This window comes from Polyodon spathula, chromosome 2 (assembly GCF_017654505.1).
Source record: "Polyodon spathula isolate WHYD16114869_AA chromosome 2, ASM1765450v1, whole genome shotgun sequence".
Lineage (NCBI taxonomy): Eukaryota > Metazoa > Chordata > Actinopteri > Acipenseriformes > Polyodontidae > Polyodon > Polyodon spathula.
The window spans coordinates 102,326,981-102,350,506 of record NC_054535.1 but is presented as its reverse complement, the minus strand read 5'-3'; the positions used below and the strand labels follow the sequence as shown (position 1 = coordinate 102,350,506).

The following is a 23,526-nucleotide window of genomic DNA, read 5'->3' as shown; positions in this document are numbered from 1 at the left end:
ACAATTATACCAAACAGGTGCTAATGATCATCAATTCAATATGTAGGTTGAAACACAATCATTAACTGAAACAGAAACAGCTGTGTAGGAGGAATAAAACTGGGTGAGGAACAGCCAAACTCAGCTAACAAGGTGAGGTTGCTGAAGACAGTTTATTGTCAAAAGTCATACACCATGGCAAGACTGAGCACAGCAACAAGACACAAGGTAGTTATACTGCATCAGCAAGGTCTCTCCCAGGCAGAAATTTCAAGGCAGACAGGGGTTTCCAGATGTGCTGTCCAAGCTCTTTTGAAGAAGCACAAAGAAACGGGCAACGCCGAGGACCGTAGACGTAGTGGTCGGTCAAGGAAACTTACTGCAGCAGATGAAAGACACATCATGCTTGCTTCCCTTTGCAATCGGAAGATGACCAACAATGCCATCAGCTCAGAATTGGCAGAAAACTGTGGGACCCTAGTACACCCATCTACTGTCCGGAGAAGTCTGGTCAGAAGTGGCCTTCATGGAAGACTTGTGGCCAAAAAGCCATACCTCCGACATGGAAACAAGGCCAAGCGACTCAACTATGCACGAAAACACAGGAACTGGGGTGCAGAAAAATGGCAGCAGGTGCTCTGGACTGATGAGTCAAAATTTGAAATATTTGGCTGTAGCAGAAGGCAATTTGTTCACCGAAGGGCTGGAGAGCTGCACACGAATGAATGTCTGCAGGTAACAGTGAAGCATGGTGAAGGTTCCTTGCAAGTTTGGGGCTGCATTTCTGCAAATGGAGTTGGGGATTTGGTCAGAATTAATGGTCTCCTCAATGCTGAGAAGTACAGGCAAACACTTATCCATCATGCAATACCAACAGGGAGGCATCTGATTGGCCGCAAATTTATTCTGCAGCATGACAATGACCCCAAAAGTACAGCGAAAGTCATTAAGAACTATCTTCAATGTAAAGAACAAGGAGTCCTGACAGTGATGGTATGGCCACCACAGAGCCCTGATCTCAACATCATCGAGTCTGTCTGGGATTACATGAAGAGAAACTGAGGCTGCCTAAATCCACAGAAGAACTGTGGTTAGTTCTCCAAGATGTTTGGGCCAACCTACCTGCCAAGTTCCTTCAAAAACTGTGTGCAAGTGTACCTAGAAGAATTGATGCTGTTTTGAAGGCAAAGGGTGGTCACACCAAATATTGATGATGTAGATTTTTTTTTCTGTTCACTCACTTTGCATTTTGTTAAATGATAAATATAAACTATTAAAATGTCTATTTGTGAAAGCATTCTTATTTACAGCATTTTTTCATACCTGCCTAAAACTTTTGCACAGTACTGTATATATATCCCATTAAAGGTCTTTAAATAAACCCCAAATAACAATTTTTTGTATGCATCAAACATGACTGATGGTTGTGATTTTGTAAATATGGTCTGGAGAAACTGTACAGCAGGTCTTATAAAAAAACTGATACGTGATTTCTTTGATTAGGGGTGCGTTGTACATTATTTCGCTAGCCAGGAGAGGTTTTCGACTAGGGAGAACATAACAGCTCCTAATTGCCAATTTAATCAACAAACAATATTTCCAGAAAAAATGTAAATAGATTTTCCATCATATTTTTTTTTTTTTTTTTCTGTGAAGGAAGGAAAATTCATTAATTGTCAGGTTATACACAAGTTGTATTAGCTTTTATTATTTTTATGCACTTTGACAACTTAGCCAACATTTAGATAAATATGCTGATAAAAATACCAGAGAAAGTACACAACGACTTTTGCGTAGACATACACTTTGACCTACAAAATGGCATAATAAATACATGGCTATGTTGTGTGACAGCACAACCTTTGGATTAGACACTGGAAATGGAGTAAGAATGATTACCAGCTTTATTGTAACATACAGTATTTCTGAAAGACACAATAAGATGAGAAGGGGAACAAAGCAATTGAAACGCTTCCACATTGCATGACAATATCTGAAATGCCTGTCATCTGCAATGGAACAATGTCTGTTAACCTATTTCTGCTTAATGGGATGTCGATTATTATTATTATTATTATTATTATTATTATTATTATTATTATTATTATTATCAACAACAACAACAACAACAACAATATTAATAATATTAATAATAATATTAATAATAATAATATTTATTTCAATGAAAAACAAAAAGAGAAAAGGTTCTTGTAATTAACCAGAGAAAACTCTCTGCACAATAGCATGAAAAGGGGGCTTGAAAAAAGAATTTGTCACAATAGAAAAAGAGCTGTAAATACTTTAAAGTGAAAGGACTGATTTTCCATTCCTCGTGAGAGCAGAGAACAATTCATATGAAGGGCTGGGAAATTCCAAATGGGTCTTTAATTGATCACAGATGTTGCCATTCTTTTTTAAATAGAACATTAGCCTTCCACTTAAAAATATATTTTTAGGTTTCATAAACAAACCTGTGAGAAAAATCCAGGAGAGCCTTTTTTTGTAGTCTGATTTTTAAATATTAATCGTGTCAGCTTCTCTTTGCTGCTTTACTCTTGGACATTTACTTGGAAGCATTTTGTTTAAAATTTCAATGTGTTTTGTTTTTCTCACGCTTCTATCTTTTGAATGTGTGATGTTTAAGACGTATTTCCGTTCATTTCCATCAGCAGCAGATCAAGATTTCAATAGGGACTTTCAGTCCAGATGGAATTGCAGGCAGGCAGAACTCAATTTCTTCAACTTGAGCTGATGGAGAAAGTTAGCTAATGAGCATCCAATGTGTAGGACGCTAGAGGCAAGCAGAAAAAAAACTATGTAGGCTGAACATAAAGGCTGTGAATAGATTGTACTGTATATTAGCTTGCCAGGGAAATGGAGGTTGATTAATTAAATTATAAATAAACATGTGATTCATACAGTACATGATCTTTGACTAGTTTGGGATGTCTGATTGCAGCTTGAATTGTAGATTACATACTGCAGATGAAGCCTAACATCTGAAATTCAATTTAAACTTTATTGCCAAACATACATTTAATTTGTGCAAACCACTCCACAATTGTAAATCAGATATTCAAGATGCACCAGATAGCACTCTCACAATAACAGTAAAACTTATTTTTTTGTCAGCCGTCTCACTGAAATTTCCAGCATATCTAGAATATCCATTTCTTATTAAAAAACAAACAAAACATAATAAATGCTACCCTCAATATCACTCAAACTGAAAAAGAAAAGATGTTTTCTAAATAAATATTTAACAGTATTAACGGTGCTAATTTATAGTGAACACATTTATAATTGAAAATGTTTGCAATTGTCTTGTAGTGTTCTTTGGTTTCTCGCAGTTCACAGCTGTAGCTCTATGTTCCTTGACTCTTATCGAAATACGCTTTCTGCAAGTGATCCACCAGGGTCTTCTCTTCATCTTCAAGTGCGGCTGCTTCTTGCATTTCCCACCTGAAATGATAAGACACAAAACACGTCTGAATCCCCCTTTCTCACACCATTAGAACTTATGTTTCAAGTGGTTCAACACGGAGATCAAGTAGCAAAACCCCAGACTCCCTAAGACACACACTGTACACAGAAACCAAGTTAATGTTTAATCTAACATTCCATTTGACATCATTCGTTATTCCAGTAAAAGTATCATTTCCTTTTTCATTTAGCCAAAGAAATAACACACTGTAAAGCATTAGAATTGATGCTTAAGTCAATGGCCTTCTTAGGAACTTAGAAAGAATAAGCAGAGAAGTTGTGTCATTGCACGAGTACTTATTAAGGGAGACATCATTAGTGTACAAAAGAGGCAACTAGAGAAACACAAACTTTGATCCATAACTTTTTTAAATTCATATTTTCTCTCATCTATGGGATGTAACATCATACTGCTATGTCTTTCTGCAGTTTCTCATTTGTATATAACTTTTTCAGCTTTCTGGCTGTGGGTCCAGCATATTAAAACATTTGCATAGCGTTTCCTGCCTAGTTTGAACAATATATAAATATAATTGATGAGTAGATCATGGCTCTGCTATACCAATCATTATGATCCCATAACATGTAACAAGAGTAACTTGAAATCTATGCAGATTATTTAGTGTTCTTAATATACTGTATAAAGTACATGGCGCAATAGCTTTCTGGCATACCGTACGTGTTTATTTATAAAAGAGCCTGTCCCTATGCTAAAATGTAACATTCTTTTAAAAACACCATGGACTCTTTACAGAACAGTATGCTGCACACTGCATTTAGACCTGTCTACTTACCAATGTCATGCTGTTTACACAACTGATTTTCAGTAACCAGGCTTGTTTCCATACAGAATACCATTAATACCAGTATCATCTAATACCAATATAGTCTAAAATCATTATATAAAAAAAATAAAAATAAAAAAATAAATAACAATAATAATATTTACAAATGTCACGACGTGCGAGGGGGGCAGAAATTGCAAGGGTTTTTCAATGTTTAATTTGCAAATAGGATTAAGCAGAATGACATTTAGCTGAAGGTTACTCGCACTAGACAAATGCATTGTCTTAGTTGATATTGATATTCAGAAAGCAGCCTACATGTCAGTATGACAAACAGTTGATAAATGATGCATCTACCCATAGGAAGATGTTAAGTGAAAATTTGAAACAAAAGCAAAAAAAAACGCAACCTAAAGGATAATATGAAATCATTATAGAATACAGTGGGACTTGGTTAGAGTTTATTACATCGGTGTTTGCAACCGTATGAAAAAAATTAATAAAATGCAGCTACACATTAAGCAAATGTACTGGCATTTTTATTTATTTTTTTAACAAATAACCCCATAAAGTATTTCCCTGCTACATTTGGCACGTCACACTTAATTCTCTGCTTTGGGAAAGCTTTTGCTTTCCGGTAAGCTGAAACCTGAAGGGATGCCCTCCTGTTCTTCTTTATCAGGCCTTTCCTGATCTGCTTACTTCAGAAATGAGTGCTCTACATTAGCTTAAGTAGCTCGGAATTGTATTTGAATTGATACATATATTTATTTTTAAGAAAAACACAATAAATTAACGAGAAAGACATAAACGGAGATTTACAAAAAAGCTCAACTCTCCAGAGGCCTGTAAAGCAATACTAAAATAATAAACCCCACGTGGTGCAGCCAGCTGTCAATGACCATGAGTCTGTGTCCCAGACTGAGTGGCCAGCAGGTTTGAGAAAATACACCACATTACATTTACATATTATTTCTGTTTCTTGACAACCCCATTAAAGGACTCCTTTATTATCACAAAAGTTTCCCCACAGTTGGTCACTGACTGTTCTAGGTCCATTCAAGGCTTCCACCTTTAAACATTTAGGAGTAGATGTACTACAATGTTGCGTCTGTCGCAATCGTTGCAAACCACATGCAAACCAGAAGGATGTGTAGCGTGAAATGTACTGAACAAACTCAATGCTGTTAGCATCATTTTAATGAATGCTTTGCAGCCACAGTTCTTATTTGCACTTTAGCCTTAAATGAATATGTAATTCTGGGCGTTCCTGCAGAAATTCGCAAAAACAGAGTGGTGATGAGAGTGCAAATGAGGAATAAAAAATATTGTAATGAGATGTACTAAAGCTGCGGGCAATTGCGACACGTACAATTGCATCAATTTGTTAAGAACGTTTGAAAGCATGTTTTAATTGTTGCTGGCATTTCCCAGTCTATAAACTAGCATTGACAGTCATTGACTGACTCAATGGCACAGTGGTTCATTATTAGAGAATACAGCCTTGTTTCACGCAATGGTTGAGTGTGCTTGTATTTTTCATAATTGCCGTGCAAATACCAGTACATCTATGCGTGTAAGTCACTGTTAAGGAACTACAGTCTCCACAACGCACTGAAAAAGTAAAAGTGCTAGGTGCTTCAAATTGCATTGTATTCATATTAGCCATGTGCTATTCCAAAAGCTCTCCACCACAGATGTGTAAATATTTCCTTAAGTGGACAAGCTCTTGTTCCATCTTAGTTTTTTTATTAGAGATTACCTTTTTACTACTGTTAAAAAAAAAGAAAGAAGAAATTAAACTTCTTAACAACTGCAACAGGTTTTTTGAGCTCATGCTTTTAATAGTACCTCTGTCTAGAACCCCTCTCACACAGATGAGTTATGATGGCTCAGAGCCAGCACTGATGCAGCATTTGGTCTGTGTGAATTGCCTACACGTCATAGAGCCATCATATGTTTTATGCTGTTTCTGAACCATCTTAACTCCTGTGTGAAAGGCTATGCCGGTACTGAAGCACTACAGTGGCACTGGATTGAATGTCAACATCATGGGAGACTGTATACCGGACGTATTGGGTCTTTCTGTTGTCGGTGTTAAATGCTTTCATTTAAAAAAAATAAAATACAATGGCTGACCAAGAACAAGGTAGTAATTGGAGCCTGGAAGAAGTTAAGAAATGGTTACATTTATGGGCTGACGAGGAAACGAATTTACAAATAATTTTTAATGTCTCTGAGATAGCTTAGTAGCTGCATTTTTGTATAAAAGGGGTAGATGGTGTTTTTTCTTTATTATTTGTACACCTCCTAATATTTAAATTACTGTTTAATATTTAGCACTATAACAGTTTTTTTTTTCTTCTCCAAAGTGCTCACCCACTGCTGGTGAACATGGTCTCCACCTGATCTCTGAATCAACACTATAATCTCTTTATGATTATAAAAAATTAAAAAGAGACTTTAGCACTTTGAGCCTCTGAAAGTGCAAGACACAGAGACATAGTAACGGCTGGAAGACCTCTCTGCAATTAAGCTCTTTGGTAAAAACATGGCAAGAACAATGTGTGTGTTAGGACAAGGCATCTACATAAAACCACATACGATTAGAGATATCAGAGCTGGGGTGTGTCGAGGCTCCCCAAATCTAAATTAATTGTGTATTATTAAATCAGAGATTACATACATACATACATACATACATACATATATATATATATATATATATATATTTTTTTTTTAGAAAAAAAAGTTTTAAATAGCTGGACAAAATTACAACCAATTATAAGTCAATGGCAGGGAAACCTGATCTCTAAAATGGTTCTTTAATTCCTGGTAAATGTCAGGAGTCTATATTCCATGTTGTAAGACTCTGCATACAGACTGAGGTAATGGCATGCAAAGGGGTGCAAACAAGTGACATGCAGTATACAAGGCCTACATAAGTTTACTATTAGTTAGATGGTTTATGACTAACACATTTTAGTACAGTTTGAGAGAGGTATTACACTGGGTGCCTGTGACAGGCTGGTGAGTGGATAGAGGCCCAGAGACAGACTCCAGTTCAAAAAAAAAAAAAAAAACTTTTATTATAAATCAACACAAAATAAAAGGGCACAATGGCAAAAGAATAAAGATATTTAAACACAAATAAAGCAAAAAACAAAACTTACAAAAACACAGATTTCCAGGCTGGGCGATGCCTTCACTGGATTCAAAAATTCACCAAACCAAAACCAACACCCCACAACCCACAACCCACACCACAACCACAAACACCAACCTGCTTCCTCAGCTCTCTCTTCTTCATGGTAAGCAGAGGCCTCCTTTTATGTCAGGTGGCTGGGCGCTGATTGATCGTTAATTAGGTTAATCTAATCAACTAATAAACCCCAGCCACCTGAACATAATAAACCCAGGCAGGTAGGGGAAATTAACCCCATCCCTGCCAATTTAAAAAGGGCAGAGCTTTGCTCTGCCACAGTGCCCAATTAATTAGTCTGGTAGAGGAAGAGGACAGCTGCAGAGGTTGCCAGGTTGATCAAGATGCACAATAGCAAACTGTATCGACCTGAACAGTGGGTTGCATTACACAGTACTGTGAACGTAGCCTTCCTATTCCTAGCAAAATTGCTATACTACGTCGTTGAAGATGTTTTCACAATTTCAAACATTTAGGTTTTCTGTTAGCTGGATCCTTGTAGTGTGCACTAGTTCTCTGATGTGTAAAGTGTCTGGCAGTCTTTGTACTTTATCTTGTGCCATGTCAAATTTGTTTGATAGCACACCCAGTTACCTGAGGCTGTCTCAGACACTCTACACAGAACATGCATGCCAGTGGAGCAAGCCATTGTAAACCTGACAGTTTTTATAATAGCATGGCTCATTCTCTGTTGCGTTGTCCCTTCAATGTACTGGCAGTACATCACTGTGTTATGTTGAAATATCTAAAGTAGTCTATTTTAAGCAAGAGGCATAATACAGATTTACTTGAGACTGTATTCAAGAGTGTAAAATCTCTAACTGAACTGAGTCTGACCAATCTGGTGCCTGCTATACAAGCTGTATATTTTGGGGTGTAAAGGATCATGGTTCATCATTCAGATTTCAAACTACAAAAGGTGGATTGCCATTTGTTTATTGCAATAACAATATGAGTTTTAAAATCTAAATTTCATATATGTAATTATTGGATAAGATTTGTCTTTTCTTCCTCCACAATCCCTCTATCTAAATCTTAACTTCTATCCCTAAATCTGCTACAATTCAAGTGTGGCTAATTCTCACCAATGTTCTCTGAAATAACAAAAAGCCAGTAGTTTTAATAGAAGACAAAAAATAATCATGTACGAAAGAGAATGTGAATTTAATAGGTAACAAACAAAGGAAATTTACATTAAACAATTGATTTTTCCTCAAAAAACAAGACTGTATTTTATAGCTGAACAAACTGTAGATGAGCTTGTTTATTCTTGTTATATATGGGTTGCATGTCATGTATGAGTTTTGCAGTATATATAGTATTCTGTATAACCTAGTTGGGTTGTTTACTGGCAGATCTAAGACTACATCCAAGGCCAAGTTGCATGTATTGTGAAGCATATAACAGTCTGGATGAGGACTGAACTTAAAGGACTGAGTGAATGAGAATATTGTCTGTCAGGCTCAGCTGAGCCCAGAGATGTATGAAGACTCATTTCAAACCCACATGACAGTGGAGCGATTTACAGAGTTGAGGATAGTGGTTGCTCTCATGGGGCTTGCTGCTGGGAAGCTTCAGAGGTCCATGAATGCAAGAAACATCATTGGCTGCTCCTTTAGGAAGCACTGGCAAAGGCACTCATGTATTTATTTAGTGGGTTTCAATACTGCATACATTAACACAACCAGACAGCTCAAACCTACAATACAATCAAAAAGGACTTAAAAACAACCACAAACACACGGAAACTGCATAATCTATCATAGTGCAGACTCAAGGGAAAACCAAAAAACCTCATTCCAATCCACGGACAATAAATTGCTGCTGTAAAGTGTGTTCATCTAACCCCCCCCCCAGAGCGCCCCACCTCGCTCCACATCGCCCCACCTCTCAGGTAAACACTTTCTCAGAACACATTTTAGGTAGTAAGCAGTGGTGGTTAGAAGGGTAGAACATTCTCTAGCCATGAAGATCAGCACTGAACGTTAGACGTTAACTCTGTGCAAGGAAAATCTGCACGACCAACTATGAAGCTATCCCAGTGGTCCTCACTTCCAGTCCTTGAAGGCAATTCCAGTCAAAGTCATTATTCCATTACTGAACCTGCTAGGGCACACTTATTATCCCTATTATTTTAGGTATGGCTTACTATTTCTGTGTCACTTTTAATTGGCTTATCTAACACACAGAAATCTCCTCACATCTCCTCGCTTGCTCCTGATTCTTGTTCCAGATGAAAGTTCATGTCTATTACATCCAGCACAACATTAAGGATCTCACCAAGTTTTTGTCAAACTGGTGTATTGGTATACATAGAACAAAAAACATACCATCATCATTAAAACCCTAAACAGCATAGGCGAGATATTAGATATGCATGAAGCTGATACCTAAATACTGAATGCTTCCCACAGGTTCAGATGGGTGTACACCTATCACGTAGCTGTCAGAATTAAAATCAGTTTAAGAGAGAGACACTTTGGGGGGGGGGGGGGGGGGGGGGGGGGGAATGGGGGGGGGGGGGGGGGGGGGGGGGGACTTCTCTCATGGTTTACTGTAGCCGGTGGGCTTTAAGCACTTTCTTAGAACACCACAACATGGCACAATTAGCTAAGTGTGCAGTGCTACAGAGCCTCACCACAGGGCCTCCACTGTAAACTAGCTGTCAAAATAAATCAAGCTTATATTTTAATATTTTCATGAGATCTTACTTAAATGTACAAAGTATTGCATGTGGTTTAAATAAATTGTAATGAATAATGAATAAATTAAGAACAGATAAACAGCAAACGAGTCCAGATGATTCAATTCCAGTCCTAGGAGTGCTTCAGTGATTTTGTATTGCTGTATGTATCCTTCCCTTCCCTATCTTTTTGTATTGCTGTATGTATCCTTCCCTTCCCTATCTTTTTGTATTGCTGTATGTATCCTTCCCTTTCCCATCTTTTTCGATAACTTATTTTGCAGATCTCTCATTTGTAAAGGTAAACACACACAATAAACGCTTTTCAATTTTTTCATCTGTAATGCTGTAATGCTGTAATTTTTTGTTTTGTTTATTGTTAATATACTATAGTACATAGAGCCATCTGGTGGACAAAGACTGTAATTGTGACAACTGGAAACTAGAAAGCAAAATACTGATTTCCCCGAATCTAACAGAAACATTTAGCTGTAACTGACTTTGCATTGACTCCCATTAAGTATAATTTTACGATTTCAATCACCTCAACCCTTCAAGTTAACTCCAAAGGACTCAAATAATTAAAAAATTTGAAAAGTGCTCTTTTACCCTAAAAGGTTGCACTTGAGTAAAGCAGAAAAATATGATCCGCCAACATTTTCCTTTTCAAGTGGCTAATTTTACAGATTGATAATGAAAGTTTTCAAGGTTACAAAGACAAATACGATCTGGATGTTGCCTTATTTAAGTTAGAGCTGTACATGTTTTAAATAAACATTTCATAATTTATTGTTATCCTAATCTACAGATTTGATCAGACTGTTATATTATTTTCTCATAATGAACATTGATAATGTGCTCCAACTATATCTATTTACAGTAATACAAAGCTGATAAGAAGCACAGGATTCTCTACTATTTTCTACCTGTGATGATTTTTCATTAGTTTATAAAATTGCGACAAACAGACCATGAGTTACAAAACTATTGAGCAATTTGCTGTTGGCTTTTATCCTGAAATCTGCAAGTTTATTGGAGGGGATATACACTGTAATAACACTGTCGTTAGCGTGTGGAACAGTGCTCACTGGAAAGGGTATTTGACCACTTTTGCATGATTAGTTCCTCCATTTCCTTCTTGAAGTCAATGTGGAAATCTGCAGAAAAGTCTGTTCTCATTGAGGTTGTTCATAATTTATGATCAGAAGCCAAGTCAGATTTGCTGTCTTGCCCATGGTGAACCGAGCTGACTTGCAACAGGGAAATGCAGCTTTTATATATCACAAATTAACTTTAGTCATGCAATTTAGTCCCAGAAAAGTGATTTACATTCATAACTTCAAACTCTTAAAAATAGATTCTATGGTAAAACAGAAAGCAGACAGCACTCCAGCTTGTGGCTTCGTTGGTGTATAGCATGCACAGGTGTCCTAGTGTTAAAAAAAACAAAAAAATACATACATGATCTGCCAAGGAAAACTGCAGTGGATTACATAAAAGCAGATACATACAAAAAAAACATTTTCTAAGTAATAGGTGGATAGTAGTCAAATAGGACCTTGATTGCTGCATCATTTAGCCTTGCAGTATTACCAAAAAATATTTTCTGTAATAAATGATGCATGGAGATTTAGATCTGTTTGATCCAGGGGACTTTTGCCTTTCAATGCATCCATATTTATAAAGTGTAGTATGCAGATAATGTACAATAATCTGAATATCTGTCAATTACATTGCTATGGATATTATAGTTAGAGATATAGAGATATACACAGATACATAAGCTGATTGACTGGACTGAATATAAAGCCACATAAAGAAAAATGAAATGGACAAACAGTGTCACAAATAATGATGTTCACAACCTGAAAAGTAGTAGCAGTTGAATCATGTATCTCAACTGTGTCCATTCCAAAAGGAATGATGTACCGGAATTCACTGCTTTGTTTTGTTTTTTTCTAGCCAAAAAGGAGATAGGAATTTGTGAAAGAAAAGAATCAAAAAGAACAATGCATTTATGCACTCAACAAAACACTTTACCCTTTCAGAAACTCAGTGAGTGATTAATTAGGAAATTAGCCAGTGCCCTGCAAACTCAGGTGTGGTAACCCTGAGGAACTACTCAACAAAAATAGGTAATAAGCGACTGTATGGTGGAGCATAACGAGCAGCTGACAGACATTGAAGCAGATTATGATCTGGGGGTGTGGAGGGATGTATGCATGCAGGACACCTACATCCTTACTTCTACTTTTTGTACAAATAAAGTTACTAATCATTAAGCCTGGTGAGTGATTGTAGGTAGTGTATTGCCAGGTTTTTTCGAGATTAATGCAGCATTCCTTAAAATCAATTGCTGCAGCTGCCAGCCTTTGTATGCTTCAAACCTCTCAAAACAAACTGACAGTCGTGGTCAACTATTGGTTAGTGTCAACTGTCAGAAAAGCTGCAATTTATCAATATCAATAAAATGAAAGAAAAAGACAAACCAGATTTTTTAAATCAATGGATTTTTTCTGATATTTTACCGGTATGTGATATTGTATATGACATTATTGTTGTTTTCATTCAAACTTATATTAAATGAATGAAATGCAAAAACAGGAGTATTGCAAAATTAAAATAAAGGTTTATACTCTCTCAGTTAACTTGTTCCTGTTAATGACCAAAGAATCTAAACTGAAATGTTTCCTGTGTGTTGGGTGTGACTGGAGGGGGTTTGAGGTGGATGAAGCAGAAACTGGAAGAACGTTTATTTAAAAAAAACCAAGACAAAACAAAAAAAAAATTTGGCATCTTCTGTCTAACTTTGGATCAAACTGATGTGTTGCACTCCAGTCACAGTTGATAAGACTCAAGATAGTGATGTATGGGCCACAATCATATATTTTTATATTATTGTTTTGAGAATCAGCGGATGATATGGATGTGATTTTCTGAACTGCTGATTTTATTCCAATATATACAATTAACCATGAGCTGATAAGAGAGTAAGTAGCAGACACGAATACACCATTTTGAGATTTGCCTTAGCATTGTTGAAATGACATGCCTCAATATTAATAGATGTTTCATTATTATCATCGTCATCATGTAATTCACTTGTGTTTCAGCTTTGTAAATGGTATCATTACGAATTGGACTAGACTTGCCTCATTTGGTTATGTCTGAGGAAGTCAAACTCCAGGGTGAAGAAATGAAATCCTCTGCATTTTTTTAATACATGATTTATGCAAATGGGAACCTTCAACCTTCTCTATCATGAGTCTGCAAATATTCCTTTCAAAAATAATTTGGGAGTCTTTCATCGCAATATCATATCTTAGCTTTGAAGTCAGCGTGCTTGTGTGAAAACGGAAGTTCCAAATCTGGGATCCAATCCCCAGAACTTTAATCAGCGCAACTCCTTGTACTATACCCGCTTAAGTTATAACGTACGACTAACCCAGATCTGCTTATTAAATTGTTATCCTCCTAATCAGATTACATTATACACAGCTGAAAATGAAAACTCTTTTTAAAGACTTATAAATAAAAAAAAAAGTGTTGTTCATTATGGCCAATTCTAGTATAAAACATAACACTAACAAAGGCTAAACAAATGGAAAGCTTACTTTCATGATTATTAATTAACCTCCAGTCATTGTATTAGTGTTAGGGAGGAGGGTAGAATTTATTTTACTATTTCTAAAGATGCCCAGATATGAAGGGTTTTTTTTGGCCCCCCCTCACACGTTCTCAAGTCCACACTTTGACAGCTAAACACTGTTGATTAATGTAAGGAACGAACCCATATATTCCCTAACTGTTAGTGAACTCATTTTGTGCAGGAATGCCTAGGCTGGTATGTTGAACCGATTCACCACCCAGGCGGCTACATTTGGACTAAATGAGCTGTGAAGGGTTTCATCTCTGCCCGTCACAGTCTTCCTTCTCAGAGCCCCACAGTATGCAGCCCTCCGCTCCAACATGATTTGTCACACCCCATCAATACAAAATAAATTATTGCCATTCTCACTTGTCAATGGGCCTGTCTTCACTTCAGCCCCTGTCTAATGATGGAAGCTCAAAGGGAACATTTACTGGCTTTGCAGTGCATGATCATGACCGAGCACACTGCTCCCCTATGCATCCCCGTCCAGTAAAAACATGTAGGCAAAGCAAATTAATTGGATGCTTTGCATCAATGATTACAGCTTTTGTCTTCGTAAAAAAGTCCGGGAGCCTATATTAGCTGGTTAAGGGCAGCATGCATCCTGGCACAAGAGCTGTATTGGCAAATGTTAGATGGTAGCCTTGAAAATCTTTCTTTCAATTATTTCCATGAGCAGCACAAGAATCATCATGAAAACAAAGTATGGGCAAGGTTATTCAATTTCAATAAACATTACAGAATGAGGTGTATTATTACTATTATTATGTTATTTAAACCTATTTTAAGGTTGATGCAGGTTAACTGTAAGCTTTTAATTCTTACCTTGCTTTATGAATGACAAGAGAAACTGCACTTAGAAAACTCTGATGTTGGAGAATGGATAACAAAGAGTGTGCTACACTGTATATCATACAGGTGATCAAGGAGAACAATAGACATACAACATTATATATGGATATACACATAAAGCTATTTTCAAGCAATGGTTAGACTAAAAGTGCTTTACAAAGCATATGGAATACAATACATAAAGAACGTGTCAATGAATAATACAGCTTTTGTCACTCGTTTAAACAGAAATACATTTCAATTTCAGTAATGGTGATTTCTTTCTTTCTTTTTTTTTATGTGACTGAGCTGGGATGGGACCACTATAACAAAGTCATTTCCACTAGATCACTGAGGTACGAAAGAGAGGAAGCTCGAAAACCTCCAAATGGATGATGGAGTTTTGACAGCTACCGTTAGTCCTGCAGAAATAGGGTAGCCCAAGCTAACCAACGTTTATCTGAGCTGTCATTCACTCCTGGCCACGAATATAAGTCCTTGCCAATCTGTTCACATGACTGGGGAGACATACTCAAGGGGCACCACTTTCCATTGCAGGCTATAGAGACAGCCAGTGAAATTGACCAACGTTGCATTTTCAGCCCGTCAGGGGTGGACTGCAGACATATTTGCAAGTGCCTTCTCAAGCCTTGAACACAATCGCTTCGAAGGGTATATTTAAGATTTTCACCTCATCATTTCTTAATTGTTTTCTCTCACATCTTGTATTAAAAGGATACAGGTAACAGCATCAGCAGTGTATTAAGCAAGAGGCTGTCACGTAAGGGCCTATACTAGCTGACAATGTGTTTTGTTTGTGTTTTGTGACCGATCAGCCCCAAATTCTTGCTTTTAATTTTTTGTCTATAGCATAAATAGGTGAATGAGGAGCTTCCATTTCAAGAACATAGCTACAGAAATAATAACAAAAAAACGATATACTGTAATATTGCTTTAGGACTGAGCTAAAGAACTTTGCAGTAAAACATGTAATGGGATCCAGTTTCAGTTGTCATTTCAATCATTAAACTAGGACCCTCTCTGGTGTTTTCACTTGAGAATCACTTGTATTTAGACATTTGATTTTCATAGCCCTGGTAAACAAAGGACCCTAATTTACAGAAATGATCGAAGTGGCAGTATTTAGAGCCCCCACTGTTTAGATCAATTCAATAACCTCTGATTTGGTATAAGTTAATTCCATTGATCTTCTAAAGCCTCACCAGAGGGCCTCTTGCTGCATCTAAAACCACTGCAGTCCAATCAAATTGGAAGGAAATTCACTGAAAATGAAAATGCAATTGCTGTATAATTTTCTTTGTGCATGGAGACTGAAAAGTGTAAAAACACACATAACAATATGATGCGTTGGATACATGTGGTAATGTCACGCTACATGTATAAGTGCAATTCAGAACTTCTTGTAACATATATTTTAGTTTCAGCTTTTATAGGCTGGCTCCAATGGCCTCTTACTCCACACGGCACATTTGCAACAGCGTATAATTATTTTCTTGCTAATTAGAGTAATTTAAGATCATTATTCCAAAGGCCTCTTTTAAACAAAAAGAAAGAAAGCCTTCCTCAAAATGACAGTGTTTCACCAAGATATAAATACAAGAAATACCAGGGTGAAATGCACATTTGACAAGATTGACCAATTAAATATACTGTTTTTACAGACGGTAATACTGTACAAAACAAAAAGGCAAAAAAAAAAAGATGGATTATACCTCCTTTAGATGGTATAGCGATTATTAAAATGATCACTAGACATGGGCAAAATGAGCCAAAGACTGTGACAGCATACAAATTCCACACATTATTTATTTATTTATAAACACTCCATAAAAACAAATACTAAGAAGCTCACCATCAATAACCAACTGTGCTTTAAGAAATGTCCCAAGTTACCGGACGCTCATAGGACACTGGAAACACAATAGCAGCTTCCATGTATCGCAATGCAAACCTGGCTATTGAAAGAGAGTCGTTCAGGATAGTGTGCAACAGGAAACCCTGCTGAGTGAAGAATGCTGCATGTATTGCATCCTTACAACCCCATCTATTTGGTCTAATTGCAAACACTATACAGGTAATACAAGTCTGTACATATTAATTATAAACCTCATCATCCCAGAGACTTAAAGCATGGCTATAAGAATCCATAAATCTATGTGCAGCTATGTGTGGCCTTGTACCAGCCAGAAAACCAGGAGGTACAGTCAAGTAAGCATTCTTTGTAAGTGGAGCTGGACTCGCGGGCGGATGATGGGTTTAATATCCCTGAATAAACACATTTATAATGGTAAACTGCTAAGCGCAGGGCCCTTCAGTTCCAAGGCTGGGAATGGATTACCACGGTGTCAAAAAGTGTAAAGGAGAGGAAATCAAAACTCACCCGCCTTGGCTTTGGCATGTTTTCCTTTCTTTTCTGGCGTACACAAGTCACTCGTTGAGAACTCACTTATCACATCTCAATGAAATGGAAAGCATCTGCTGGTATTTATGCTTACTCCCGACACACATAGACGCACACCAGGGTAAACTGTGTTGCTCTCTATTTTCCTAAACAGGGATTGTATTCACTTTATGGTGCTTATCGATGCTGGCACATAACTGTCACTGATATGTTTCTGTGTGGAATGTTAAAATAGCTGGATAACTTTCACATTCCTGCATGTTTTCTTTTGTTTTTTTATGGATTAATAAGGCAATAGCAATACATTATTTTGGGGATTTCCCAGCATCCTTTCAATCACAGTCGATCACATGGCTATGAGGACATCAATGCTTCCACGCAAATAGGAAACCAGAGAACATCACATGGAAGCTCATTACAACACATTTAGGTATGTTGGTAATCTATAAAAATACACCTTTCCCATAAAACATGGTTATTTCCTAACCAAGAATCTGAAACAAGTACAGTGAAGAGGACTGAATCCAAGGTATGATTTGTTGTTCCCTAGCCAATTTCCTCACTGACCAGGTTAAAAGAAGACGCACTGATCAAGGTCATATGCACATTTAGTGATGCGCCATGATTTGAACCCTGACTCCCAGACCTCTACCATAACCACTGGACTGGCTTACTAAGCAGAGGCTATACAAATGAGTGGAAGGGATTTGTGATATTGTTATTCTTTTTAGTCCTCTGGAATTCCTTTTAATTGTCGAATCAATTTCAAGATTGGCTGTTGATGCTGTCCTTTGATGTATGTTAGTTATCTCCTGAAACCTATCGCTGTCAGCCACAGCACACCCGAATAAGCAGGATGATGAATGCCAAAGGGCTTTTACTGGTAATTATGCAATTCATCAATCAATCTTAAGAAACACTTTCCATCTTGACCAGTGAAAGAAACAATTCCGGCTTTTCTTGGAACACTTTCTTGTGATGATCCAATCTGAATTAAAAAATAAAACCTTTATGAGATGTTATCATATCATGTTTTCTTAACATTTAACTGCTGGCCCGATTAAAACTGCCCATGCAAGAGTTTAAAAAAAAAAAACTGTTCTTTTGCTTTTAATTGCTTGCTGGTATGGCCTGTGGATTTTGGGATCCTAATCATTAGTTTTGAGGCAATGGGGTCAATGCAATTGATCTAAATGGAGGCAAACCTAGAGTGTACCCTTGCCACAGATTAAATATTAAGAATAAGTGCAACTCTGGCAGCTTTTTACTTTGATTAAAAGACATGCACTGCAGAGGCTCGGTGATCACTGAGAAACAGTCTGTTTTCACTGAGGGCTCTTTTTGAATGATTTATTTTATTTACTTTGTCACTCTACATTACTAAGTGACTGAAAGTTTTTAACACAACTATACTGTTTACAACTACTAACAGTACAGATCAGACATGATTGCAATGAACTGCAATGGGACATTAACTATCAATTCATCATGGACAGTTACTTATTTTAAAGACCACAGTACAGTTCAATACATGTGTAATTATAGTCTTGGTGTCCATTGAAAAGTATAACAATTAAGACCTTGGGATTGTAATAATAATAATAATAATAATAATAATAATAAATAATAATAATAATACATATTATTATTATTGTTATAACAACAACAGCATATGGGTTCCTGAAATTGTAAAGATAAAAGACTTCAATATTATATTCAGATACATTATATTCATAAAAACACTTAATGATATACAAAAAGTCCCAGCAGTTGCACGAGCATCGCTCAAGTTAAAGTGCTGTATTACACTTGGAACAATTAAGTACTAAACAGATGCCTTCAGGCAGACTTAAAGGCACTTGAGGAGAGCCAGTGTTTTGTAAATGGTATACAATGCCATTCTAGTGGGGTTTATTTTCCAGGTAACTGATTAAGGGGCTATGGTTTAATCAAATTGAAAAGGATCTGAAATTTAGGTCAGTAGCCACAAGCTTGTGACATATCACAAACAATACATAAGAACATTCTGGACACAGACAGAACAACGCAAACTGTTAACCTCTGCAGGACAAAAAGATGCAGGAACAACATGTGCTGTTTCTTCACAGATAATTTAACAATAAAATATACAAATATGAAAGTACCCAATAATATAATACACACATGCCAATAGCATGTTTACATAGCTAGCATATAGTCCAATGAATGCTAACCACACTTGATTACTTAGATTCTCAATTAAAAATAGAGTTTAGTCCATTCAGGTGTCCCTTACATTTGACTTTTTTTTTGCTGACAACCATTATGAGTGATTGCTAAATCAATATTAATATATTAATCTGTGCCTCAAGGAAGACAGATATAAGTGTTTACTATTACTTAATTGGTTTACACTGTACTGAAATGAAGTTTGTCATTAAATTTTAATTTCAGAAACCAACAGCTAAGTCCTAACGTTTTTAACTTTAGTCAGGTTCCACTTAATACATTTCACTGATGCAACAGCACAGGAGTGACGAGATAAAGAAGGATTTACGCTTGCCATGCATTTTTGTCCAATTAATAGATTGCCTATGTGTTGCATATTCTGCATGACAAAGGAGCGGGATATTAAACTGGCATTCATAATGAAAATGCACTTTGCAAATTAAAAGTGCCAAAACCGAATTGTTTCAGCTTCTTTAGGAAATAAACAGTCCTTAACCAATTAAACCACATTGTAGTAATTCTGTGATTTATTGCAAGTTGTTTAACTTTCAAAACTCAGCTAACTCATATTAAGGTCACAATCCATCATGTCTTGCAGGGAGAGCAAGCGAGTAATGACTGTTGTATTAGCTGCTTTTGATGATAGTATGAAAGAAGTATTAGCACTTGTCAACAAAACTGCTTACAACATAACATTAGCATGCATGGGCCGCTGTGCCTATTTATTATTCTGGCAGCTTCACACACATTGTTACAAGCTTATAAAACATTTTGTCGACGAAAACCAAATGTACACTGTTTGGTTTTCTGATAGAGTGGCAGCGTAAATGTCTGGCTGCCTTAGTTTAGTTTCAGTGCAAACAGAAACATGAATTCTTTACCCTTATTGATACTGAAAAGAGCTGAATAATTCAGGATCTTGTTCTTGTGTTTGCTTCTATCACAGTTATCAATTACCCATCAGTCTCCTTGTCAAAACAGAACAGATTCATTTGGCTGAAAACAAGACAAATAAATGGATACTATAACTGAGGCACAGGGTTGCCAAGCTGTCAAAGGGAAATCCAAGCAATGACATTTGCTGTCACAAATGGGATATCTGGCTTTAGCGAGCAAATTATTCCCCTTTATGAGCCAAGAATGCACTTAGCTCAACGTAAGTAAATTAATCTGCCTATTTTGACTTCTAACATTACTCTCAACTGTGATAATGGGCACTGTAAAGTGGCCTTTTGTTATACCACAGAAATTCCGGCATGCTTAAACACCCATCTCCATGTATTAATTAGGCTGCTTAAAATATGATATCGATAACTGAAAACAGTTCACCTCCTGGGGATTTGTGTTCTTATATATCGTCTTTACATTTTGCTCAATGCATTACAAGTTTCCACACAACTGGTTCTTGATCTGAACCAATTGATAATAAACTAATATCAGTAATACCAATTTCAATGTGGGAAATGCATCTTTTGAAGATCAACAATGACCTCCATTCCTGCTGTTAAGCCAATTGCCTCTTTCCACACACTGAACCTCAGTAACAGATGCTACCAAGCTGCTGGGCCCTGGAGGTAGGGGCCCAGAATAGACAATCACTGTCTGACCAGTAGGGGTTGCTGAAGCACGAGGTGAACCAAGCCTTGAATATTTTCCCTCCACAACCCGCAGCAGTGCAAAGGCCAATGCAGTGTTTGAACCAAAGAGCACCTGATTGTGCAACTCACTAGTATTGGAATCTTAAGCCATACAAGAAGCTCATAACCTTTCATTGACAGCTTTGCAAAGTGTCTTCTTTAGCATATGAATGTAGTAATGAGGAAGTGTGGATTAGTCGAGCCAAACATCTGAGCAGCAGATTTGGGTTACTAATCCAATACGCCTCCCCTCCTCAGTATTTTACTGGATTTCATTATTAATGAACATTCAGCTTTTTTCCTCCAAATGTTACAGTGTATAAATAATATGACGAATGACCATGAATTAATCATTTTAAATGTCAAATAACTAATTGTATGTTGGTTTAGGTTTTTTCTGTAAAATTTGAAGAATTACTAAAATACATACTTTGTATAGAAAAGCAGGACACCTTTAAAAACATTGTATCAGAATTTGATCTTAAAACCTCATTTATAGTTAACTTGGGCTCTTAATCAGATAAATAGGTCTTTTTACAATAAGCAACATCATGCACTACATGATGTTATTTTATTGTGAAAATGGGTAAATCCTCACAATAACTTCAAATTAAAACCAATAAAAACCGACAGATGGAAAGGGGTCTCGATATACCTCCAGATTCTGATACATTTAAAAACCTGAATGCTAAAGAATGCCCTTAGTAAGTTTCATAACAACAGCACAACCAGACAGACAGCTTCCATACATCCCCAGACTCCAATAATTACCAGTGCCAAAGAATGTCACAATCAAGTTTCATCACAATTCGACAAGAAGTTCTCTAGAAGTAAACCATAAGTACATGTGTATGGCTGCCTCTGTTAAAGCTGACCCAATAACCTGAAGAGGGGCAGCGTTTCAAGCTATAGCTGCAGTATTCATATGACTGCTTGGCATTTATTATTCAACCTCCAAATCAGTGTTACATGGCAAACCAACAGAGAAAATTAAGTCTTTTTACATGAGCATCAGCATTAAGGATACAAAAAAAAAATCGGGCACATGACCTCCGTGTTCTCACAGCTAGTTATGGCAATGAACAGTGGATGTGTTACTTGTGTGGGTTATCACTGAAAAATACTGAGGCAGACAGAGCACTGGATGCCACACAGGCACGCAGGTTTAATAACACAAGCATTGACGCCAGGGTACTAACAAAGGTAGCCCTAGTGTCACATTTAATAAAGAAAACAAAACAAAGTTAAAAATAAAAGTTTGCCACACAATGCCGAGTGCTAGTCACACTAAAAGGAACGTGCCGCTCCAGGAGCCTACTTCACTATGCAAACCCTCGCTATACTGTTTGGGATCAACATCCCCTAAACTGACCTACTTCTGGGCTCCAGGAGTACCGGCATCCTCCCGGCCACTCCGGCCTCTTCAAACGGCCTTGGCTGGACAATGCCTTCACGACTACCCTCTTACAGTGGAGGGGTTTCGTGCAGTAGTTATCTCCATAGAGTGGACGCTCTCCTCCTCGATGTTGTCGTGCATATTTACGTTGTATACCTAGGGTTTATGTCACTGTGTCCTCGCCAATTACCATTAAAGAAAATACCCATTATAGCTCATAATGTAATTATTAACCAGAATAAACACAATACCTCAATAAGAACTAGCAATTCTGGCATAATTATCCCTAGATTCATGATGAAAAGCGATTAACAATTAATATTATGTATGTTTAAGTATTTCAAATCAATCATAAATGTGTATTTGTTGTAAGACAAAAATAAACCTAACAATCCAAATTATGTTCATAGTTAAAAACATATGTATAAAGAAACAAAATAAAAGAGTCAAGGAATTAGGAACATTGTTGAATGTTCATAATAAATCCTTGATGTGCTCTCTGGTCATATAGTTCTGCATTAGTGAAGCAACAGTTCTTAATAGTCTTAATAGTTCATCATGCATTGTTCGGTCCAGTCACGCATTACATTTTATATATATATATATATATATATATATATATAATATATATATATATATATATATATATATTCCACATTGGCTAAGTATGCATGTACAATGTTCAGCATGTAGTTGAATAGACTCACATTACTATTGTGACGATTTCAATAGCATGGCTTCAGTTCAGTTACTTATAAACACACAATATAAGTTTGATACTTATTCTGTTGATGTGATGTTTAAAACAAAGTCTTCTTAACATGGTCGTGTTCTCTGTAGAAGTGCAATGCAGTATCTCTGTGAAGGGTGTAGGCAAAAGCTTTCATCATTACGGAGGGAGGCTGTGTTCTCTGGGGCAGTTTTGAAGAGTATATCATTGCGTTTTCGTTGAAGAACTTCGGAGTTTGATTGAGTTGAGAGTGATGAGAATGAAGAAAGAGCAAAACCAGAGAGTAGAAGAAAGTGAAAATCCTTGCTTTCAGTTTAAATAACTCAATGTATAGGCGTTCCTTTGTACTGCAAACAAATCCTTGTCGGTCCTTCCATTGGTTCACAGTATTTGATAGACAGTTGAGTGTAACACAAAAAGGGTGTGTTAGAAATGGAATGTATCTGCCTATTTTGTTATTAAAGGATTTTACATTTATCATTTAAACCACCTATTCAATATAACTTTAGTTACGTTCA

General features: G+C 36.7%; 1 protein-coding gene across 5 annotated transcripts in view; it reads right to left on the bottom strand.

Annotated features, from left to right (window-relative positions):
- Window positions 1–2,193: 2,193 nt before the first annotated feature.
- Window positions 2,194–23,526, bottom strand: part of kiaa0825 (KIAA0825 ortholog) — a 113,111-nt gene continuing 91,778 nt past the window's right edge. For all 5 annotated transcript variants that reach the window (XM_041237741.1, XM_041237718.1, XM_041237710.1 and 2 more), the window contains one exon: window positions 2,194–3,441. In XM_041237741.1, the coding sequence (XP_041093675.1) occupies window positions 3,412–3,441 (30 nt within the window). In that variant the 3' untranslated portion in view covers window positions 2,194–3,411. The remainder of the gene's footprint in view (window positions 3,442–23,526) is intronic.